General features: G+C 40.9%; 2 protein-coding genes across 7 annotated transcripts; one reads left to right on the top strand and one right to left on the bottom strand.

Annotated features, from left to right (window-relative positions):
* Window positions 1–62: 62 nt before the first annotated feature.
* Window positions 63–2,260, bottom strand: mtrfr (mitochondrial translation release factor in rescue). The gene is made up of 3 exons (XM_088617809.1): window positions 2,178–2,260; window positions 1,366–1,652; window positions 63–399 (listed from the first exon to the last, which is right to left on the bottom strand). Exons 2-3 carry the CDS (start codon window positions 1,621–1,623, stop codon window positions 169–171), a joined length of 489 nt encoding a protein of 162 aa, XP_088473935.1. The 5' UTR covers window positions 1,624–1,652; window positions 2,178–2,260; the 3' UTR covers window positions 63–168.
* Window positions 1,978–18,277, top strand: mphosph9 (M-phase phosphoprotein 9). 6 transcript variants are annotated; one of them, XM_088617805.1, is made up of 25 exons: window positions 1,978–2,295; window positions 3,923–4,109; window positions 4,453–4,742; window positions 5,093–5,240; window positions 6,464–6,553; window positions 6,629–7,132; window positions 7,524–7,658; window positions 8,786–8,876; window positions 9,067–9,170; window positions 9,591–9,713; window positions 10,276–10,784; window positions 10,887–11,045; window positions 11,296–11,383; window positions 11,494–11,709; window positions 12,101–12,148; window positions 12,224–12,288; window positions 12,415–12,516; window positions 12,739–12,885; window positions 13,344–13,513; window positions 13,803–13,973; window positions 14,506–14,626; window positions 15,071–15,165; window positions 15,431–15,663; window positions 16,615–16,683; window positions 17,051–18,277. In XM_088617805.1, exons 3-25 carry the CDS (start codon window positions 4,489–4,491, stop codon window positions 17,150–17,152), a joined length of 3,744 nt encoding a protein of 1,247 aa, XP_088473931.1. In that variant the 5' UTR covers window positions 1,978–2,295; window positions 3,923–4,109; window positions 4,453–4,488; the 3' UTR covers window positions 17,153–18,277. The 6 variants fall into 6 exon arrangements, with proteins under 6 accessions (XP_088473931.1, XP_088473932.1, XP_088473930.1 ...); XM_088617804.1 differs by lacking the exon at window positions 1,978–2,295 and adding an exon at window positions 2,345–2,492; XM_088617806.1 differs by lacking the exon at window positions 3,923–4,109.
* Window positions 18,278–18,774: the final 497 nt, after the last annotated feature.

The raw sequence follows: 18,774 nt of genomic DNA, 5'->3' as shown, positions 1-18,774 counted from the left end.
TAGAAAGTTCAAAAGTCCTTTGTCTGAAACTGTTCTAATGTAAAGTAACTGCCTGAAATGTGTTTAAGAGAAAAAAATCCATTTAATTTATCAAGCAAGAAAATAAAACACTTGGAAAGAGGCACTGAACTGCATCACAGAGTTAAGTCTTTTCAAACGTCACTGAAATCATGTCCCAGTCTCTTCTCCTTTTAAGTCTGTCAGTAGACTTTCCTTAAACTGTTTCTTCTTTTCCAAAGTGTCCTTTGCCTTCCTCCTTTTCTCCTGCTTCTTCCGCTCGGTCTCCTTCTTCTGCTGCAGGACCTCCCCGTCTGCTCCTCTGTAGAAGACGTCGAGCTTCTCCTGCAGGATCTCGCGAGCTCGCTTCCTGTTGACCTCTACCGACCGGGTCTGGTGACACTGCAGTCCAAACACACAGGTTCCTGCCGCTTACTAAAAACACAAGACGGGCGAGGGAAACAAGAGGAGGCCATCCGGCAAAGCTTTGATTGCCAGTAGCTTCCAGACCCAGAAATCTCATCTAGCCTTCCTGTGAGGGACCCCAGGGAATCTACTTGTGATCTGAGGCTAAATCAAAGCTTTCAAATCCTTTGTGCTAGGAACCCAGACTTGTTTTCAGTCCCAATTTCCATGTATGCTCTCATCATTGGGCTTCACACAGTCCTATGGGCTAAGAATTGAGAATCATGATCTAAAAACAAACAGTAACCACTGAAACACATTTCATTGTGTTATAGTTGTGTTACAGGTCTATATCTCACCAAATCATCAAGCTTCCACGTTTTCTATCCTGGTAGTTGAAAGGGCACTGGAGACAGTCGGTCAACCTCATTATCTCAGTCACCACCCAAAACCTTGCAATTGTTCTTCAGTATCTCTTGCTTGTCTTTTAAGGATGTGTACTCCCCTCTGAAACCCCAATAGCCAAAAGGATATTTAAAATGTCTATGATGGAGCTATTGAAACCTTTAATTCCAAGATTAAATTCAGATTCCTGGCAGCCTCTGACTAGTTTTGCAAACCACTGTCACCAATTATTGAATAAGCAGAGGTTATTCCCATGCTGCAGAGTACAATAAAAAGAAATAAACTATCATAGTTCAGCTCTGGAGCATTTTCTGGGTGTATGGGGACTATGATTTGCACTAATATTCTACTAAACTGGTATTTAAAAAGCTATTTTACAGGAACCTCTGAAACACAGGAAACTCATTCTGAATGGCCAACAAATAGGTTATATAATCTTTGCCAATTTGGCCTTTTTATGGTGAGTGGAAAAGAGAACGTAATCTGTGCTTCGTGAATATAAAGTATTCTTTATATGACGAACTCAAAGAGTAGCAGTGATCGGATGTTTTAAATTACCTTCACCACGATACCAGACGGGATGTGCTTCAGCACCACGCAGTTACTGGTTTTATTGGTAGCCTGTCCCCCAGGACCGTGGCCCCTTACAAACTGCTCCTCCAGCTCGTCTTCGTTGACGACCGGGAGGTTCAGACAGACTTTTTTCCCGGCGCTGGAAATAGACGACCACGCCAGCGGCTTGCGTGGAAACAGCAGCCGCCCCGGGCACCACGTCCCGGACAGACCGGACACCAGGCGACACAGCAGAGCCGACATCAAGGTGGACGTCTTCCTCGCGGGACGTCCTGTCAATTAAAGATCTAGATTCACAGGCTTGCAACTAGTTTCCTTTGCAGGTAATTTATTACATCAGGGCATTTGATTGAAAAAGAAACCTTGTTTTGGAATCCTCAATGGGGTAGTTTTAAAAGAGAATGTCTTAGGCTTTGTTTGATATTACACACACGGGGGTAACGTTATTGCTATCCTGAGTTAATAATTACAAAAATAAATCCGGTTGCATCATAATTGCCAGGAACGATGTGCTAATCAAATGACGTAACAAAGGTATTGGCAGAAACAAAATAATTTCACCCCACCGCACAGACCCTCAAGTCAATCAACTTTACACATAAGGTTGTGTAAATCAAGCTACATAGATGGATCGGTGCTTTTGTAAAAGCACCGCTACAAATTTAGCAGATTAAAGATCACTGCGGCAGTTTTAAAGAAATGGTTCACTCGGGTTTCTTGAGGCCATTTCTCTGGGTTTGATCCGTTAGAACAGGTTCGCGCTTCCCCACACCACGAGCCCTACCCTAACCCCTCACCTCCCAGGCATAAACAAGCTCTTCTCTTCCTCTTTCTCGTTGCTGTGGCGACTCCACATTGCGCATGGGCGTACTGCCGCGGCCAATCGCAGCGTCCGAAACACAGAGAGGGAATCAGGTAAGGGCATCTTTCTAGCCAATCGACTCCCTCGTTTTTGAAATGACTCAGCCAATGGGAGCGCCATCCTCCTAGGTGTGGGCGGGATGGAGGAAGGAGGGAGGAACTGCCGTTGACTGACGCTCGGAGAGAGAGGCACGCAAGATCGGTGTCTCGCGGGCTTACGCTACAAATACAAATATGGGACAGGCTGGCAGGTAAATCAGGCGTAAAAACGTTTTTTTTTTAAATCCATTTTTCTTCTAAATGTCGTGATCAAAAATGAAAGAGAACACTCGTATGACTTTCACAACAGTGTTTGTCTCGGGGCATTCCGAGATATAGCGGTGTCGATATCAACACAATTTGATAAATTTAGTCCGCACTGAACGGCGAGCTCCGGCAGTCCAGGTAGCAAGACTTTTTCAACATAGCCGCACTGTCGGTCCATTTTTTATGTAACGTATCGAAACAACTGCGTTTGTTTGTTTTTTTTCCACATCTGTTCTAGTCAAAGGGGGGGTTGTGTTTTCCCGAACGCATTGCAAAGTTGGTCCGTTTTTGACTCAAATAATAATAATAATAATAATAATAATAATAATAATAATAATAAAAGCCTCGGGTTTCAGTTCGAGGGAGACGATGGGTGTTGATGCGGTGGCCGATGAAATGAAAATAAATGAACGCCGGCTTTCGGAATTATTTCAGAAATGGAGAACATCCGCTTATTTGGTCAATCCGATGCGCTGTGATGCAGTCAGCGTTCAAGAAAAAAACCAACAACCACCACCAGCCCCCTAATCTCGTTGCATGGAGAGTTTAAACATTTTGTCAACAGTCTAGATGCTCGCTGCTGCTGCGGGACGTTATCAGGATTACAGCTCAGAACAGAAACACAGGGTGACACTTGCCGTGCATGTCTTTATTTTCTTTTAAAAAATATATCATTTTTAAGAAACAATAAGACGGGAGACTGGGATGGTGGGGTGCTGGGATCTGCAGTTCCTTGTCGGTTTTAGAAATCATTTTGAACGTCTTTGAACGGAACTTTTTTAAGAACTAACAAGGGGCGACACGTAGATACGCGGTCGTCAGTGGTAAAAAAACGTCAGCAGTGTGTGATGTGCTGCTAACTGTAGCAATTTTTTTTGGTCTTCGGAATAATGTTTCCTAACATTGTGATATTCCTGATTTACAACCAAGTTTATTTTACTAAAACACGTTTTATTGAATGCTGGCGCCTACTTAATACAACTGCAATGCTGATAACTTGTTAAATGCATGCACTGATGTTTAATGGTCGAAAATGTTTTAATTTAATTAACATGTGATGTTTAAATGTTAATGTAGTGTGTGAATGATAGAACAGAAAACAGTGGATAGGCTACAATATTACTGGTTTTCATTTACAGTCTTTGCAATGATCATAAAGTCAACACAAATGAAAAATACCTGTGCTAGTTTAAATATGTTGAGGTTTCTCAAGTCTTACTTATGATACCCTTGTTCCACCATTGTTCTCCACTTCTGATTTAAAATGTCCATCAGGTCAAAGTCCTATATAGTAAAGAAAGCAAGTGTTTCAACTTTGAAGTACAAAGCACGATTTTTTACTTTGTTTGTGCACATCTCAATAAGTATGTTGCAGGAATAACAGCACCCCATAAGTAAATCCTTCTCGGTGTGAAAAATTAGGCATAAGACGTTTTTGCTTCACCCACTCGATCGCAGTCTGAGGCAGTGAGGACCCCAGTGTGGAGTGAGGGTTGCACTAGGCGGAGATCAACTGGAGGAATACAAGCAAGAGCTTCATGGAAGCAAGAGATCAAGATGAAGTATGCATTCTGACAAGGAGAACACGATGGCTGTCATCTCTCCTGAACGTCTGTTAAAAACTCCACTAAGACGTGACAGCTTGGAAGCACCCTCCCCTTGTGTCTGAAGCTGTAACGATTCTCATCCTTGTTCCTAGGATGACTGTAACGATCTAGTTTGCTGTCCGAACACCTTCTCTATATAATTGGGTGATCATGTAGTGAGTGATCTATATCTGGCTTCGTCAAGAAACGGCTAAACTAGATCCTGGGATCCGTTAGCTCCCAGCAGCCCAGCGGGCTAAGTGAGCCAGGTGCCGTCCTCTCATGTGTGACCTTCCTTCTCTCCTGTTTTGTTATGCAGATATCCAATGGGTTTATATAACAAGGCAACCTAAGGATGTCCACAGATGATAGCATTTCTGAAGACGTGTCCACTTCGGCTGCTCTGAGCCACGAGAATGCCGAAACCAGCGGGGGGAAAGAGAGCGAAGCCTCAATCCTGTCCTCCGAGGAAGCTGCACCGGGGCTGGCCAGGCCGGAAGAGGAGCACGCTGCCGGTGGTTCCATCCGGAAGTTGCGCAGGATCTTCCCGACTACCCCCGGGTCAGTGAAGAGTCGAGGTCCCGCAGCTCCTCTGCGCAGCAAGAGCAGGTCTACACTTGTTCCTCAGGGCGGAACCGCCAAGGTCACAGGGTCAAGGGCCATAGGCTGTATGCAAGAGGAAATAGCAAATAACTTGTAAGACTAGATGGGAAAACAGTGCACAACTCTCATGTTGCACTCTGCAATTATTACACTTAATCGTAAACGTGTGAATTGTACATATTTTATATGCACAAGCACAAACTTATTGTAGCATTGTGACCTAGTCACTCTTAGACGTGTCAGTAATTCACGTTAGCCTAAAAGCATGCAGGGCCGAATCTGAATGTAGTACTTCCCAGTCGCCTGTGGAATTTAAGTCTGACCAGGAATTAATTTCAGTTCTTTGTGGCTTACAGAAATCCATGTCTCGGCGTCGATGAAGGATTCAACTCGGGAAGAACTCTTCCTTCAATAAACCCCAGTCCCATTGACACTCTGACAGCTCTCGTCAAAGAGATCCAAAGCAGCGGAGAGGCCAACCCTGAGATATGGAAGAACTGTGAGGTAAGATTGAGGCACCATTTCACAGCACTAAAAAACCTGCATATAGTAAAAAAAATTAAAAGTCCTTACTCGAACCTAAAGCGGGGACGCATTCTGGCTCCTGAAGCGCCAACGTGTCTGTAGGTTTTAAGTCCAGCTGGACCCTATTCACCAGAATCGGCTTATTTCTGGTTTAATTGACCACTTTTAACAACTCTTCCCAGGCCTTCAGCTGCTGCTTAAAAGAGACCTAGAAAACCTGCAGACACGTTGGTCCTCCTGGACTAGGATCGAGGACCCCTGTCCTAAAGGTCCATGAGTCCAGACTTTATCCCAGTTTTAACACGATTGAGCAGGCTGGGAGTACGTGACTCCCACACTGGAAGGCATGTTAGTCCTTCTTCAGGTTTATATAATACTTGAGGGTACCATAGCAATGTCCACCGGGGGGCACTGGAGCAAACAGGGTTCCAGCTGGGAATCCAGAGGCTTATCCTCTGCTCTATGCAGCTTGTGTAGGAATGCCAGCGCATTTACTTCCTGTTAATGCTTAGCCAGCAAATCTGCAGCCTTTTTACCTGTATTTCATGGCCCCCCTGTGGAACAGAATGTGATGAACAGCACAAGTCCATTTCGAGAACAGTTACTGGAAATGCTTTAACACAACCCAGAGCGTTAGGATGTGCTGTCGTGATTCCGTTTCACATTTGTGTTTCTGTAAAAGTCTGTCAGTTTTCAATTAAAATAGCTGGTTTTGTGTAATGTTCTGGCTGTGTTACTTACATTCCTTCACTTCTCATTTTGTAAAATGCATTTGTGTTTTAACTTACAAATAATGCATTTTTCTAGGATAAATTGTGTGTAAAGTATCGGAGAGCAGTTTTTGTTATTTTTATCTTCCTGCAAGAGCTATTGGTACTGTATTAAAAAAAATTCAGTCCTTCTATTGTATTTCCCAAATCAGTGTCTGTGTACGTTCTCTAAGGGCAGCTTTTACATTGAAATGGACTGTTTTCCTGCCAATGTCCTCGTGAAGTGGTGCGCAGCTGCGCCACACCGATAAAGCCCCAAAAGAACAAAATGCACGTCTGCTCCTGTTTTGAACTCAAATGAAGCATTAGTGTTGAATATTCAAAAAGGGTTTCTGCACAGAAGCATGCATTACTGCAAAGCTACTACATAGTCTTGCAAATACTAATGTATGATTTATTAAGGTCAGAATAATTTTTGTCTGTCATAAACAGGGCAGATGGCTTCAGCTGTTTCAGTTGGTGGAGAAGCAGTACCAGGATCAGATTTTAGGCCAGCAGGAGCAGTACCAGTGTCAAATTCAGGTAAGCCATATTCATTGAGAGAATTTAAAGTGTTGTGATTCAAAGTGACAGTTCTAAATTGTCTTTGTCGTTCAGCTCATACAGGATGAAATCAAGGCCTTAGTCCAGTTACAGCACAGACAGAGCGCCACCCAAAATGCAGAGGACTTGCTTAATGACAAGCCTGGGGACTCTGCCTTGTCTGGAATCCTGAATGGTGGTCATTCCAGGTCCTTTGTTCTCCACGAGCCGAGCTCAGTACCTTCCGGTCGTGTTCAGGGAGGCCGACATCAACAGCGTCAAGAGGACCCGGCGGTTACCTTGTTGCTCAGCAGTGGCTATGGGACACTTTCTGCCTCAGAACACAGCATAAACAAAGCTGAGGAGTCCAACAGCACAGAGACCACCTCTAGGGAGAAAAATGCAAGGCCAGACCCTCCTCCCTCTGGAAAGCTGTCACATCCTCTCAAGTCTGAAGTTGCTTCTGAAGAAACTAACGCTCAGCCTGAATCAAGGGAGAGACTGCTCGATGGAAAAACCCGCGGAAGCTTGCAGTCTGACCCGATCCTTCCTCTTGATCAAAGCAAAGCCAACAGGCGAGTACTTGAGCAATTTAAAAATGACGTCAGTCTGCAACATTTTGTTTAAGTAAATCCTGTCACCACTTTCTGAAGAGTTTCGTTTAGAGCAAAAATTGTTCGGTTGTGAATTGATTGAAAGTTGGTTTACCCTTTTGTATTGGTAAATGTAATGCTTTACATAACTCAGTTCACTTCATTAAAATACATTTTTTACCCATTGTGTGCAGCTGGATACATTGCTTTCCACAAAGGACCTGCCATTCCTCTGAAACTTACATACGTTTCCTTATCAGAGAGGATGATTAGTTTTGTTTTCCATTGTATGAGAGTCCATGTTGCACATGCAGTAGTGAAGTAGCCTGCAGTGTTTTCATCTTGTTCACCTGCCAAGGGGTGTTCATTTCAGTCAGCTATTGACGTCCTGGGCTCAGAAACAGCAGCGGAGGACACAGAAGAGCCGGGCGGCGCAGGATCAACAGCTGGAAGACCTGTCGGACCGAAGCTCAGTTGGAATTCAGGAAGCACACACAGACGCCCGAGACGAAGTAAGCGTGGCACGTTGCCTTTTTCTTATTTCTTATGGGACCTTAGACAACTCCTGAATGATGCGAGACGCCCTGGTTAGTGGAATCTACATTGTTAATTTCCAGGCTGTTCCATTCACTCCCATTTGGTGGCCAAGATATAAAAATCAAGGTTCTGTAGTTAGACTTAATGTCAGGGTACAGGTGGAAGGTTGTTTGAGAAAAAATACAATTTTATATAAATATTTCTCCCTCTTTCAGGACAGTAATTTGCCCAGAGTTTAAATCCTTAATTTCTGATGTTTAATTATTGTTGAGTCTCGATTGACCCCTTGGTCAACTGGATGGTATGATGGTTGGTGCTTGTGCTTTGAAGTCCTGGGTTTGACCCCTTGTTCCGGGCCCAGCTTCTGTCCTTGTGGAATTTGCTCATATTCGCATGGGTACTGGGTGTTCTGGTTTCCTCCAAAAACATGCAGATTTGTTTTGATTGGCTGCATATATCACTCCCTGTTCCTCACTGCAAATCACAATGAGAAAGAGGCTGCAGGAACACAACCCACTTGCTCAATACTCCAGCTGCTGGAATTTATCCCTTTACAAACAGTGTAGACTCATTTATGGATGATCATGGACATTTTTTTTATTTCTGTCGTCCACTTATTATTTCAGACAAAAATAAGATTTCAAGCTATAGTGCTTTAATTGCAGTTAATTATGCTTTCGCAGGCATCACACTGATTTTTTTGGTTTCTGCAGAAGGGAAAAAAACAAAATATTACTCTATGTGGACTGTAAAAATACTGCTAACTACCTGAAACGCCTCTGCTGACATTATTCAGTCCAAAAGGCGACAGACTAAATTAATCTTGACAGAAGAAGCATCAGCTCGGACAACAAAGTGATTAAAGTGATAATGTGAACTGAAGCATGATGTTAGGGGGTTGGAAGAAGTTGCTTGTGATGTTCCTTCAATCTCTTTATGCTTTATCTACAGTGCAAAAGGTTGATAATGCCTCTGATAAGGATCACAAAGCCTTTATTCCTTTATTTTCAACATTAAGAGGAAAATGAGCAGAATTCGGTGCTCTGAACTGAAGTTAAAACACATGTTTTGTAAAACATGGTGCATGTGTGTTTTATTTCAGTTTCGATCCAGCTCTGCAGCACAGTCCTCACGTTTGTCCTACCTGAGAAAGCGAAATGACAGCCCAGTCTCCCTGGTATCTGAAGCTTCAGGTAAAAAGCCATCAATAAAGGTTACCTTACATCTAAAACAAGTGGTACAGAGTGTGATAGGTTTACCCCAGCTGCAGGTCTCTAATATGATGGAAATAGCCCAATAATCATTGTTCTGGGCTAATGAGATTTGATTATTTAAATGATAATTTTACTAATTACGCTTCCGCTTATGGTGGGTTGCTTTCAGGTCTTACATACTGGAAGCTGGATGAGAATGAACTGTATCATCCTTTGCCAGACAGCATTGACAATGGGTCTTATCTGTTCTTTCAAGAGGGATCAATGAATCTGGTATGAAATTTCTGTTAGTGCTGCCCACGCAGCTGCTCTTTCCTGTCTATAAGAACATGAGAAATGACACATTTCAAATCTCAGTCCATTCGGTCACTATTAGATATTCTTGATCTTGTACTGCAGTTTCCTAAAAGAAGCCAAAGTTCTGGCTTCAACATCAGGGCTGTGTTGCTTGTGGAATCATACTCCTATTACTCTTGTTGCATGATTCCAAGGCAGAAATATATTTTTTTGTATGGTGGTAGCCAAAAAATTGTATTCTAAATATGCTACATCATATAGATAAATGATATTCTGTGTAATGTATTATTAGTGCCATTTATATTGTCCACCAGAGCAAAATGTATTCTGTGACCTAAAAATGACTACTTTTTCTTTTTAGTAACACTTGAGCTTACCTGTCTGTTTAACATGCAGCTGCCCAAAGATGAGCAAAGGCGCTCTGTTTCCCTGAAGGAAATTTACCACAGCAGGCAGAGAGAGGATAAAAATCTTCATGGCAGGGATTCTCCTTCTTGCTTGAATCGGTCAGCTCCACAGGTAAGGACAGATCCGCCAGAATTAACAGAGCAAGTCACCTTCTTCAATGAGAAGGTAAATGTAAAGTGGTTGCCAGATCCTGCAAGAGATGCGTTGTGCTCGCAACCTTCCATTTGAAAGATGTAAAGTGCCAGCAATCCTTTTGTTCTATACTTCACCAAATTATCTAACAGGAAGGTTTATTGGAAGTGATTTTTGTTCATGCAGCTGTTTGTTTTTACTAAAAAATCATATTCATGGGTACATATTAGCATTAAAAACCTTAAGGGGCAACAAGTTGTGTATATGATTTGATTTAACAAACTGGTTTAATCTGTTGGTACTAGATGCCAATCCGACTACTTTTCGTTCACTTAAATATTACATTTTCTAATGTGAAATTAATTGCTGAATGTTTACTATAACCTCGTGAAGATCTGCAAAATACATCTGTTTGCCAGACAGCACAAGTTTGAGTTAATCAGTCACAGTAAAGGGTAACATTAAAAAAAATCACATGTAAGAGATCTGTCAAAGTTTTAAGACTGCTACATGGAACATTTACCCTTCCATTCCCTTTTAGGTTTTGACCCTTGATCCGACACTTCACATGAAACCATCAGACAGGATTACTGGCTTCACCTCATCCCCCCAGTTCAGCAGTCCGTCGTTTCCTGCAAATCCAAAAGCTTCAGCTGCCAGAGCTCGCCCAGTCAGCCCGGACTCGATGGCTGAAGCCCCATCTCAAAGCCATACAGACTCTGATTGCACATCCAATGCCAGCAGCTTTTCAGCGGCCCAGGTGAATGGAAACCATAAATACCCTTCAGAAAGGACCTCTGTGCCAAACACGAGCTGGACCTTGCCCTCTACCTCTTGCCAAGCGTCGCATCCCAGCAGACAGCATCCATTTTTCTGCAGTGGAACCCAAGGCTACAGCCTCTTCCACGCCGCAGAGGAAGCCCGACGCTCTCCTCCCCCACCTCGGTCCAGTTTGGATGCCCAAGCAGCTATGCGCAACAGCCACGTTGTAGGTTCACTCGAAAAGACAGCTTCATTGTCCTCGCTGGACGACCCTGTGGTTCTGTCCCTGTAGGTGTAGACTTTGTTGTTTATATATATATATTAAAATTGACTATGTTGATCACTTTCATGTTGATAAGTGGTGTTTTGTCTTTCGTCCCCTACCTGCAGTGTGAGGCAGAACTTGAGGGAGAAACACTCGCGCCATATAGCTGATCTCCGTGCCTATTATGAATCGGAGATTAACAGTTTAAAGCAGAAACTAGATTCGGCCAGTAGACCTCCCAATTATGATGGCTTGGAAAAGACCAATCGGAGTCTTCTTGAGAGGTAAATGGGAGTTTATGCCGCTAAAAAGATCATGCAGAGACATTTAAGATGCCATACACAAAGTATGAAAAAAACATAAAAGTTTTTATATAATTTTTCTTTGGACAATTAAAGCTTGCATGTATGGGTTTGTAGCTTCAGATACAACTCTACAGCGAATGTTTAATTGGAATCATAACAAATTTACTGCAGCATCCTTTTATTCATCTGATTGAAGTTGTTTTCACTTGTGTCCGTTTCTCTACGCCAGATGTGACCATCTTGAGAGAGCCCTCACTGAGGCAAGCAGCCGTATCAGAGACCTGGAAAACAAAAACAGGCAGCTAGAGAAACAGCTGGTACGTTGGTGCAGTTTTTAATCCATTCTAAACGATTCCTTTTTTGTTTGATGGGGTTGGACAAGCCTTTAGAACAGATAAGGCCATTGACTCTGTAATGTCTCTTCAAGGTGGACTGGCCAGAACGGTATGACATGGCCAGCGCCACTGTGCAGGTGTTACAGCAGCACCTGGATGAGGTGAAGAACAGTAACAAGGAGAAGGACAACACAGTTAGCAAGCTGAAAGGCAGGGTCAGACATCTGGAGGAGGCTTTCCAAAACGCCTACAAGGTGTCAGATGACAAGGAGGTCCAAATGAAAAAGGAGCACAAAATGTTACAGGATGTGAGTTCCTCAGAAGAGACAAACGACACACTGGTTGTCACTTTTTTTTTTAAAGTAATATATTCTCCTTAATCAAACTTTGTGCTGTATAAAATCATTTCACTGCTTATTGTCATGTTTAAGTATGGCTTATTGTCAGTTTATTTTAAAACCACACAGGTAGATGCAGCACCAAACAGTTGCCAATAGTTAAACATTGCGTGCCAGTAGTAAAACATTGTGATATTACAAGGGTGGAATATATAGAAGATATTTATTTGTTCTGAGATACCTATTTCTTTGCTCTTCACTTAATTCCCTTAAGAAATACTGCAATGCAGGAAAACTAGCTAAAATTAATATTGTCCTGTAGCCTGTGGTGTTTGTCTAATGTGTGACACTTTTTTTACAGCTTCTTATGGAATATGAATCCTTAGGAAAAGAACATGAAAGAGTTAAGGTAAAAGTGTTTCAATAAACCTTGTTAAATGAGCTTGTTTATGTTCAACTCCATCTAACTGATTGTTTTTTTTAGGACACGTTGGTATCAACTGAGAATAAGCTCTTTGATGCAAATGCACAGATATCTGAACTGAAGAGGTAATTAGGAAATGTTTGTTTAAATGAGCTTTTCATCAAAGTTTTTTTTCCGCCTTGGAAGCATCAGGTTCTGAAATGTAGATGTTTTTTTATTCAATCTTATGCTGTGTCTTGTGATTTATTTAGGATCATTTCGAAACTTGAAGCACAAATAAGACAGCTTGAACATGAAAATATTGTCAAAACACGTCATGCTGCACAGAGCCATTCTCAGGCGTCAGGAGCTGGGTATGGAGATTAATTATTTTAAACTCTTTCATGGTTATATGTATATAGTCTCTGGACTAGTATAGACTTTAAGCTTGCTATTGCTCAAACATTCATGCAAAGAACCGCAATCATGTTACTGATTTTAATTGGAACAATATTATTGCAAAGATGTGGCAAAAGCTTATTATATGTATTTATTGTATTAGCTTGCATTTCCACTCTTGTTTTTTCTCTCTGTAGTCTATATCACCATCCAGATGTGCTCCACTCCCCTAGTAAAACCTCAGCAGAAGTGGATGTCAGCAGAAGGAAATGGCTGAATCCTGGTGCTGACTATTCCATCTTCACTGGCCGGCCTCTGGAGAAAGATGTGTCCGACAGCAGCAGGTAAATACGCTGTTTAATTGTTGCTGCAAATTAATGCTGGTTCCATATCCATGCTATCCCATTCTTCTCCTAAGCTTTATTATAAGTCTGACTTGAATAGTTTAAAAATGTGATTGTTGCATTGTCAGGATTTTCCTTTGAGGCTAGGTTTCACATGACCTATTTTTTGTATGCTTTACAAGATCATACACATTATATCCGAAAATAGAATCAAAACCTGGCTGGATCATGCAGAGGTGTTGACTGGGTTTCTTCCATGTTCTTCAGAATATTTTTAGCATTTTATTCCCTTTTTTTAAACATCAGACTCAACCTTTAGAAGGCTTCATTGAAAGACAGGTTTGGAAAAGATCATTAAACACCCTGGTACAGAGAGAAGCTTACTGGTGACCAGTATACAGGTACCATTATTTGTACCATGGTATAATGGAAGGTGTCTCCACTTACTGGTTTTACAGGTGTTATTCACCTCCAGAGAAGGACTCGGCACAGAAAGAGGGGACTCCGGTTAGGGAACCCCAGAAGAGAGAGAGCCCCTTGACTCCGGTAATGAAGGCTCTGATTGAGCTGGATGACATCAAAGGCACTGAGGGCCGGGCCTTGAGAAAATCAGATATCAGCAACTCAAGTAATTGGACTGCTTTGTTATTATTATTGTTTCTTTGAGTCTTTGCATGAATATGTCACTAAAAGGAAACAACATAAAATATTTTAGTAGAAATACTAAAAGAAATATTGCCTCTATCACTTTAATGTTAACACCCACAGTATGAATAATGTTACTTAAAAACTCTGTTACAAAGCTTCTAGAGCATGGAAACTAGTAGTGGATTCACCTGCTGTTTCTGGAACAAAACAGTGGGGATTAGGAGGCTTCTGTTCTGTTAAAACTTTGTGTTGCTGCCGGTGGATTGCAGGGTTCGGAAGTCGCAGGCCAACTGTGAGTTTTGTTGAGGGGTGTAGCAGGGAGTCAGCCTTGGAGAAAGGGAGCTCTGTGCTGAAGAAACAGAGAAGCCTCTCGCCCGTTGGGCACAGGTCTTCCTCCCTGCCCCCGTGCACTAGAAAGTCCACCACTGTTTCCACTCCTAGTAAGTGTTTATCCTTTTTTTTTTAATTGTGCATCTGGATATTATCAAGTTCACATTTTAATATTACAAATGTTTCACAATTCCCCACAAATGACCATTATTCTTGTAGGCTGTACTGGGGACATGGGGTGTAAGGAGGGATGGGAGGATCACGGGGCAGGCCATGATTTAGAGACACGGTTGATTTACCCAGCATGCTAGCTATGGGAGCTAGGAGGAAACTGGAGCACCAGGAGAGAACCCATGTGGACAGAGGGAACACTCCTGCACAGGTGACACTCTGCACGTTTCAGAACTGAGACCACTGCCCAAGAGCTGTGAGGAGCCGCACTAAGCCCGATGTTGTTTTGAGTCAGATCTCAAACGTAGAGTATGAGATCTCTGTTGGTAAAACAGAATGCCAGTGAGAAGTATAAGATTGCATTTAAATTTCTGAACTCTTCAGAGATCACAGCTCTTTTTTTAGGAATCAAATCCCAAAGTAAATCCAAAAGTAAAAGACCTCTTCTTCCTCTTATATTTTTTCTGACAGCTAAGAGGGATACAATGATAACGCCACTTTCAGCAAAGTCCAGCCCAAAGAGATGCCCCACAGAAAACTTTTCGCCAGGGTTCAACCACTTGCTTGGCAAGGAAGAGAACTCTCAAACTCGGTAATAAGAAGCCCAAAATAATCAGTTCTTTCATATTAAGTTGCCTTTCTATTATCACTCTTTTCCTCTTTTCCAGTTGGAAACCAATTGCCAACATTGGCTCTTATTTTTATTTTCATTCCCACAATGAAAATGATGGTCTTAATTGTCTTAAACGTGATGTGGGTGTTAACTGAGATTTTTACCTCTTTTTGCAATTTTAGAGAGCAGCGTTATACCCACATTTTCTGTTCAACCTGTTTCAGGTGACAGAAGCTAGTTCTGTAACCTGTAAAACTTATAATTTTTCATGTGTTTTGATTTATGTAAAAAATACAGGGCGTATTGGAATTAATCAGTTTCCATTTTTGGGCTCTGTGGAATTGTTTAAATGAATTGTTTTAATTACTGTGCAGTAACAGACATGGCTCTAATGAACACATTTCTTCTGCTTGTGTTCTTCAGCTTTGATGTGCACCTCAATGAAATGGGTTTTGTATCGGCTTCACCATCTCACAGTCCACGAAAACGGCTTCAGTTTATGTCGCAGGAAGCAGAAGGTAAATATACATATGCTCAGTGAAGATTTATTCTGTAATATACAATAATGCTGCAAAACAGTTCTTAAGGATCTCAAGAACTGTTTGATTTAATTGACAGTTTGTGAACTGGGGAGGGCGGGGTGGATATAGGTGCATTTAAGTTCAACTGAAAAAGAATATTTGAAAGGAATGAACATGACTGGGACTTTTTTTGAATTAGAACATTATTTCAAGCATGGTTTTTGATTTTGATGCATGTCATGGACTGCCAATATTTTTATAGTAAGTCATCATTCAAGTAACTCTGGACTCAGGCTTGATAGCCGTACAGAGTCGGCACTGCAGGCCGTGAGGCAGGGCGCGGTGAGCAGCCGGCCCACCTGGGAAGAGGATTCGGAGGGTCATGCGGCTGAACTGCTGACGCCCTACGAAACGCAGCTCCCCTACCAGGCCAGGCTGGAGTCCCTGGCCGAGACAGAGAGGCTCTTCGATGAGCTCACGAGAGAGAAGCAGCAGGTACAAGACATTCAAATCCAATCATTTCTGCTCAGCTGCCTACCACTTGTGCCTAGTACGTAATGGTATGTTTCCTCTGGACAGAACAAAGAAACTTTTGTTACACAGGAAATACCCCTCAAGGATTTCTAATTAACAAACGTAGGTTAGTGGAGTTGAACTATGGGATTGATTATAGTTATTGTTAACCAAACTAAACACATCACATGGGAATACAGTATATATTTCACGATATTCACTTTTTAAAAAGAAAAACAGATGAATGCAGAAAAGGTGCAAAAAAAAGTACTGAAATGCAGAAAGTGGCAAAACACAGCTGAAATCTAAATGACGCAGATCTGAGAGTGTGTTTCATATGGAGAAAATCAGGTCGTTTTTTTGACTGCGCTGTTTGTAGGGCTATAAAAAAAGTTAATGTTGAACTCATCCTAACATGGCTAAAAATGCAAAGTAGCCCAGGGAGACAGAAGCAGGCTTCAATAGTTCAGTGAAGTGAAACAGGCAACCAGCTTAAATAAAATACGAACTTCAGTTAACAGTGCTGAAAATAAAATATGGTCTAAAATGGAAAATATACAAGCGATTCTGTAGTGTTTGATCTCTGGTTACGATGGAGTGAAATAACTTTTCCCCTTAGCTAGATCTGGCATATTATCCATAGTGTGTATTGTCTGTAGTAACTACATTTTTATATATTATTGTCAGTCACCCTTGATTGGTGCGTCTCCTAAGTAAATAGAACACTATGCAGTATTTTATTAGATTTATGTTGAACCTATATATTCTAAATTACGAATGTATTGCAGCTCTAAAAATGCTGTTTTCCTTTAAAGAGACAGAAAGAATGTTCTGTAAAGCAGGTCTAGGTTTAATTTCTCACGTCATCATTCTCGTTTGTGTTGATTCGCTGAGTCGTCTAAAATTGTCCCTGCTCATTTTTCATTTGAACAGATCGAGGCTGCGCTGAGCCGCATACCAGGTGGAGGGGGAAGAGTGACCTTGCAGGCAAGATTAGATGAAGTAGGCACATGCTAACACATTTCTATATATACATGGGTTATAGTCCCTTTTAACTGAGGTCTCGGGAGAACATCATCAAGTGGGGAAACAAATGTTGGAAGGGTCATATTAAACTTATCCTGTCGTGCTGCCTCAAACTCTGTAGTTCCTTGTAAATGTGAAAAGATATAACCAAACTACTCGTAATTTCGCTTAACTTTGAGTATCATATTGTGTTTCACCTGTCCTTTAAACAAGTTTTCCCTTCTCTTTTCAAAAACACCCCCTTTAATTTTACGTGAGCCATTCACAAGCAAAAAATAGACTTCTAATGAGCTTTTGTTGCAGTACAATTACTAATCACATTTCTGTCTTCTGTGTGTTTCAGGAAGCCTTAGAAGATCGACTGGAGAAGATCAATCGAGACTTGGGTTCAATCCGTATGACTTTGAAGAGGTTCCATGTTTTACGGACCTCAGCAAATTTATAAAAATGTCACATAGATGTACAAATTGCACTATATAGATTAACACAGCTATTTGTCAATCTACTCAACATGATTTTTCCAATGTACCATATTGTATATGTGCACAGACTGTTTTCTACTTTTACTATTGTAGCATATATTTTCTAGGTTTTATTACAGGGAAAAAACGTTTAAAAAGGTATATTTTTAGAAATGTCTGGATTTATATAAACATTACTTTTTTAGACACTTTAAAAATAGTATTATATATGCTTACATGCCTTGTTCCAATTAATTATGTATATTTTATATCTGCAGATTAATTTAAATGGGTGGATATAATGATCAAGCTGCAGTGCATTTTAAAAAGTTATTTAGCTTATTTAGGAATATACGAGTCTTCCATTATTGAAGAAATGTTTTTTAAAAGCTGTGAACTCGCATTGTACAAACATATAATTTTTTTAAAAAATGTTCATTGATACTTGCCATGTCACCACAAGTTAATTGTACTTGTATGTTCGAGTAAGGCTTCGATTTAAAAAAATATGTAAGACAGGAGAAGCATGGTGCTGTTTTCACAAAGTGTTTTACGACTGTTCCATAAATGAGAGCAAAAGCCTTTTCTGTTCAAGGCTCTCTGTCAGGTGGAATTTATGGTTTACAAAGCTAGAGAAACTGAAATCTGCATTGTGCATGATTCCATGACTGGAGTAGTTCTTTTTCAGTACTTTCTTATGAAATATTTTTGTCATTGGTGTTATGTGTAGCTTCACAGCCTGATTTGTCAGGTTATGCAAGTCCAGGACTGTTAGTTCAGGATTAGCAATAATCAATGTCTGTGAAAGTAGTTTTTGGATTGCACGATGTTAAGTTTGTTTTTTTTAAACATTCCATGACATTCCTCTTTCAGCCTGGATGGAAAAGCATAATCATACATGTACACTTTCTGTCAATCGTGTGCTTGTTTACATGATTTCATCTCCAAATAAACCATCTCACATTGTTTACAGTGACTTTTCTGATGCCAGTAAAACACCAGAGTGCTGTGTATAAAGAAATCGACAAATTACACTGCAGCCAGTTTTGAAATGTTTACTAGAATAGCTTTGAAGTAACATCTTTTTCCATCATTAAATTCATTTACTATACATTTTTGCATTGTCGTCTATGTTGCTTAATAGTTTCTACTGAGACAGAGGAGCTGGAAGCTTGATTACTAAATATTAAGCAAGTTTTAAGGCAATTTAAATCAAAGGCTTGTCTCTTTAACATAGTCATTGGAATTTATAGTGGAGGAGAGGTAAATGAAAACTTATAGACATTCTGGTACCTGATCTTTGGGATCTCTGATAAAAAAAATGTTTAAAACAAATATCAATTGTAATTGCTTCAGTGTTAAAGTACAATGTATTCATAAATATTGAAATGTTATTTCTAAGTAGTCTAATGAGTACATCATGCTATGTTTTAAATAGGATTCTTAATTTCTGAATTTTCACTCCTCTGGTACAGGCCTCTACATAAATGAATCCAGACAAGAAGTGATATGACATTTTCAATACGCTTTCTTTTTGCTCTTCTAGTTAAAAAGCACTGTACGAGGATAACATGAAACTAGATACCAGTACGATGTATCATTATGT

This window comes from Lepisosteus platostomus, chromosome 24 (assembly GCF_059453375.1).
Source record: "Lepisosteus platostomus isolate fLepPlt1 chromosome 24, fLepPlt1.hap1, whole genome shotgun sequence".
Taxonomy (NCBI): domain Eukaryota; kingdom Metazoa; phylum Chordata; class Actinopteri; order Semionotiformes; family Lepisosteidae; genus Lepisosteus; species Lepisosteus platostomus.
The sequence above is the reverse complement of the archived record's forward strand: the minus strand, read 5'-3'. Positions and strand labels throughout refer to the sequence as shown.